We start from the raw sequence: 4,947 nt of genomic DNA, 5'->3' as shown, positions 1-4,947 counted from the left end.
TAGGCTGGTGGCATTTGGACCCAGCATTCGTGACCTGCCCCCCCTCCCCAAACAGCCACCCTTCGGTGTGAGAAGCGCCTTGCTACTGCTTGCAGAAAAGAACAATTATTTTATATGTAAAAATATATAAAAATACTTAAAGAAATGTATGTATATGTAAGCACTGCAGGACACAACAAGGAAAAGGGCCGTTTAAAGAGAAATTCCCCAAAATTGACTCTGCTGCACCAGTCCCCTCCCATTTCCCAGCAGCTGCAGCAGTTGCCAGCCCTGTTTTCACCCCATTGGGCTGCCGGGGGAGTACAGGGGGTGCAAAGCCTCCCCAAATCAGACACCTAGGGCATACTGGTGCCTCAACACTTCTTGCTCACTGTGGTTCCTGCTGCCCAGGGGTGTCCAGGGACACCAGGGATGGGGGCTCATGGGTGACTCCAGAGCTCCTGGCTGCAGTGTGAGTGCTGCTGCAAGACCACAGGGAGGATGGAAATTTGGGGATCCACCCCCACCACCAGTGCATCTGTGTCCCAGGCAGGGTAGCATTGGCCCTGGTGGTCCCATCGGCTCCGGTCCCATGGAAGTGGGAACAGCCCCAGTACCACAGGGCAGCCTCCAAGAACTGTGGGGATGGTCTGGGGAAAAGAACAAGAAAGAGGGGGAGATTATCAGGAGAAATAATTCACACACCCCCCCCCCCCCATTTCCCGGCTACATCACAGCTGGCAGCCGTTGGGGAGGGAAGCACTGGGAGCCAGGGCTGGGAGCACAGGGTGCCGAGCATCCCTCCATGCACATGCCTGCACAGGGCGGGCAGAGGTCTGTCTGTCTGGGTAGCTGTATGTCCGGGTGGCCCTCACACCCCACCACCCCACTAGATCTGCCCATGAGTCCCGAGGTTGTTTCAGCCAGTGTTTGCCCATCCCACAGTGCAGCGATATCTCAGTAACCAATTAACACCACCAATTAACATAAAAGCAGGTTCCCAGCCCACATCCACAGAAGCAGTGGCGAGGGTCCCCGTCGCCACCCCCCCCCCCCCCCCCCCCCCCCCCCGAGCACTCAAACTCATCACACACACCCTCATCCTGCTGGGACCTCCTGGGAAGTCTTTCCCAGCACCTCAACTCCCCAGGGAAGTTTCCCGGGAAGGGTGTGGGGGGGAAGGAGGACAGGACACCACCGCGTTTATTAGTTTGGATTTTATTGGGGTGGGGGAGGAAGGAAGGGGAGGGGGTTGCCTTACAGTCAAAGGGGTAAGTGTGGGGTTACGGCATCAAAATCACACATACACGGTCCCTCTCCCGTAGCTGCTGGAAAGCACCGGCCTGGGGCGGGATATGGCAGCCAGGGCAGAGCTGCAGCCCAGACCCATGAAAACGCACTGAGGGGCTAGGAAAAAAAAAATAACCCAACCGAAAAACATACCTCCAAAGAGTCATGCCTCCTCAAACCCAAAGCAGAACTACTTTCCCATGCCACTCTCCCCCCAAAAAATAAACCAAAACTTTTTTTAACTGCTTCTTTTTTCTTTTCCTTTTTATTTATTTTTTTTTCCCAAAGTTTTGGTGGTTTTGGTCTGCAGGTTGCGGATCAACTGGGCAGCCTTTTCCCTCCCCCTTTGCCTCCCCCCTGGGCACACCCCTGGGCTGCAGCCCACCCCCCCCTCAGCCCCGGGACGGCGAGGCCGATCTCACGCGGAGCCCTCGAGGACGGACAGAGGACGCAAAAACAGGGAAAGATTCATTTTTAGGGAAGAAAATTAACATTAAAAAAAAAAGTTTTTTTTTTTTTAAAGTTCTGTTCCGTGTTAGACTCTAGATAAATGCCAACCCAACAGCATCAACTAAAAATAATCATGGTCACTGGAACGGACCGAGTATTTACATCGACCCCGCCGCTCCCAGCGGCAAGAGGCTGTACAGGACCAGCAATCCGGGGACTCCCACGCTGGGAAGGTGAGGGTCCCCACATAAAACTGGGGGGGCACCGGCAGGGCAGGAGCCAGCCTGCGCCTCTGCCCGGGGGGGCAGCAGGGGAGACGCTAGGCTTTTTATTTTTTCATTTTTTCTTTTTTTTTTTTTTTTTTTTTTTTTTAAAACTCCTCTTGTGTTGTGTTTAAAAAAATAATAATTATAATAAACCCGCTGGAGGGGCGCAGGAAGCAAATAAATATCAGTCAGTAGAGATGGGGATGGTAGGACCCCCCCGGGGCATCACCACTGCTAACAAAGAGAGGGGAGGAGGAGGACAAAAAGGAAGAGCCAGAGCCAGTGTCCTGACCGGGAGGCAGCAGGGAGACCCCGGGTGGGGGGTCCGTGATGGTTGGGGGGGGACACACAGTGGTCAGCCCCTCACAAGACCTGGAAGCGCCAGGACGCCTGGTCCTTGTAGTCGAGGCAGTCAGGGGAGTTGAAGTTGAGCTTCCAGGAGGCGGCGGCGGCAGCGGCAGGCTCCTTGTAGTCCAGGCAGTCGGAAGAGTTGAAGGGCAACCCGGTGCCACCATAACCCTGGTGGTGGTGGTGATGGTGATGATGGTGGTGGTGGCCCGAGCTCTGGCTCAGCGGGTGGTGGTGGTGATGGCCAGGCACCGAGGAGGGCCCCATGGGGCTGAGCTGGTGGGGATGGTGGTGGGAGTGCATGGGCGCCAGGTAGGAGCTGCAATCAACACCCCCGAAATAGGACGAGGAGGGCGGTGCGGGGTACCCCTGCCCGTACCCCCCGCCTTGGCCGTAGGAAACGGGGTAGCTGGCGGAGGCGGCAGCAGCGGCAGGGCCGGCCCGTTGCATGCAGGATGCAGCGGCTGGCGGCAGGGGCTCAGGCACCGTCACCCCCGCCGGTGCCGCGCCAGGAGAAATGGAAGCCGGGCTCCAGATGGATGACGCTGGAGTGCTGAGAGATGCCGGGGCACCCGCCGGAGCTGATGAGGCCGAACTGGAGGAGGAAGAAGAGGCTGAGCTGGAGGCTGCCGCTGGCGGCGTGAACTGCCCACTACTCTCCGAACCCGAGCTCTCCCGAGCCGGCGAGGATTTCTTCTTGGCCGGACGGCTCTTGGCCCCACCGCCGCTCTGCTGCTGCTGCCGACACTTGGCACGGCGGTTTTTGAACCACACCTGGGGCAAGAAAATGGGGGGCAGGGGGCATGAGCATCGGGGCAAGGAGGGGCAGCGGGGAGAGCAGGGAGCCCCCCACTCTCCCCACTGCCCCTCCTTGCCCCGGGAGTACCCAACCAACCTCACCCCAGCACCAGTTCCACCAGCACCCACGCCCAGCCATTAGCACTGCACGCCCCCGCAAGCCTGAAAAAAAAAAAAAATGCCCCGCCTGGCACCCGGGTCACCCCGCATCCCACCCCAAAGCAAAGATGCCCAGTTGGGGTGTCTCAGCTTGGGCATGTCCCTGTTGCAGTGCCAAAAGCACGGTTTGGGGAGTTGGATCCTGGATGGGGTGCTGCCGGTGTATCCTACCCCACTGGGCATCATCATTTGGGGAGGGAGCACCCCGGTGGTGGAGCTGCTAAGCCCTGGGGCAGGTGGAGAGGGGCAGAAAAATATTAATAAAACCAAAATGAATAAAAGAGAATAAAAAAGAATAATAACCGCCCCCCTCACCCCGGATGTCCCCGCAGCAGGACAGAGAAGTGGACGGAACCCGCACACATCCCACCCCAAGGAAACAGAGATGAGTGCAGATGGAGAGTAGGATCCAAGTCACACCAGCTGAACCGGGGTGCCCTGGCATCCCCCTCCCAAGCCATGACCCCGTGGAATGTCCCCACGCAGGTCCAGTACCTGGACTCGGGATTCGGGCAGGTTGATCTTCAGGGCGACCTCCTCCCGCATGAAGATGTCGGGGTAGCGGGTCTTGGCAAAAAGTGCCTCCAGCACGTCCAGCTGCGAGCGGGTGAAGGTGGTGCGCTCCCGTCGCTGCTTCCGTGGGGTGGCTGGGGGCGAGCACCGCCACACGGGTCACACCGGGACCCCCGAGTACCTCCCGCATCCTCCCTGGCACGACGGGAGCCCCGGCACCCCGGGACAGGGGCCTGCAAAGCATCCCTGCCTCACCCTAAAAAACTGTAGTGTCCCCCGCATGCCCCAGCCCCACAGCAGCCAGGCACGGTCCCCCCACGCCAGACCCCATCCTGCTGCGGGCAAGGGGAGAGGAATGGGGTTGGGGAAGGGTCAGGCTCGGCCCCGGCGGGAGCAACGGAGAAATTTCGTTGTGTCGAAATAAAGCTACTTTTTTTTTTGCTTTGAAAAAGGCTTTTTTATCCTTAAACACTCCTGCGGGAACGAAGGAACCCCGGGGATGGGGAGAAATTCAGCGGGAACCGGCGCTGTCCCCCCACCCCAGGCTGCAGGCAAAGGGGGCACCCACCCCACAGCCCACCCCAAACCATGCAGCCCCATGGGCTCCTCCAAACCCACCCGGGACGGAGCTTTTCCCCACTCCACTTGCTCCTGGGGCACGGCTGGCTGGGTGAGTGGGTGATGGCGGGGATGGGGAGGGGGCCGCGGCGCGGGGCACTCACCCGGGTACCCCACGGAGGGATGCAGCAGGTCCATGGCGGGGCCCGTCAGCCCCAGCCCGTTCATGCCGTAAGGGGGCTGTTTAAGGTAAGACATCATGCTAAAAGCCGGGCAGGTTTTCTCCAAAGTCCCGCAGAAAAAAGAAAGAAAAAAAAAAAAAAAAAAAGAAAAACAAAAGTAGTATGGAGTGGGGAGGGGGAAAAGGAGCAAAAAAAAAAAAAAAGCCCCTACAAAAAGAACCCCCAAAAAAACCCAAACGAGGCAAAAAATTAAAAGCCAACAACAATTAAAAAACGGAGCACTAAATCGGCGTAAAAGGAGTTTTTTTCGTTCCGTCCCGCCGTCACCGCCGCGAGGTCCTCAAGTGATCGCAGGCAAAAAAAAAAAAAGAAAAAAAAAAAAAAGAAAAAAGCAAAAAAATTAA

At 57.6% G+C, this 4,947-nt stretch overlaps 1 protein-coding gene across 1 annotated transcript; it reads right to left on the bottom strand.

Moving 5' to 3' along the window:
* Positions 1 to 2,348: 2,348 nt before the first annotated feature.
* Positions 2,349 to 4,622, bottom strand: OTX1 (orthodenticle homeobox 1). The gene is made up of 3 exons (XM_086630956.1): positions 4,526 to 4,622; positions 3,786 to 3,937; positions 2,349 to 3,107 (listed from the first exon to the last, which is right to left on the bottom strand). Exons 1-3 carry the CDS (start codon positions 4,620 to 4,622, stop codon positions 2,349 to 2,351), a joined length of 1,008 nt encoding a protein of 335 aa, XP_086487082.1.
* Between the last annotated feature and the right edge of the window lie 325 nt (positions 4,623 to 4,947).

Source organism: Tauraco erythrolophus, chromosome 2 (genome assembly GCF_009769465.1).
Source record: "Tauraco erythrolophus isolate bTauEry1 chromosome 2, bTauEry1.pri, whole genome shotgun sequence".
NCBI classification, from domain to species: domain Eukaryota; kingdom Metazoa; phylum Chordata; class Aves; order Musophagiformes; family Musophagidae; genus Tauraco; species Tauraco erythrolophus.
Note: the sequence above shows the minus strand (reverse complement) of the source record. Positions and strands in the feature narration are given on the sequence as shown.

What these genes read in the sequence shown, in the direction of transcription:
- OTX1 (XM_086630956.1), bottom strand. Translation starts at nt 4,622, where the DNA reads ATGATGTCTTACCTTAAACAGCCCCCTTACGGCATGAACGGGCTGGGG. An exon ending in TCCCTCCGTGGGGTACCCGG is followed by an intron (nt 3,938 to 4,525) that starts GTGAGTGCCCCG and finishes GCTCGCCCCCAG; the next exon opens with CCACCCCACGGAAGCAGCGA. An exon ending in TGCCCGAATCCCGAGTCCAG is followed by an intron (nt 3,108 to 3,785) that starts GTACTGGACCTG and finishes TTCTTGCCCCAG; the next exon opens with GTGTGGTTCAAAAACCGCCG.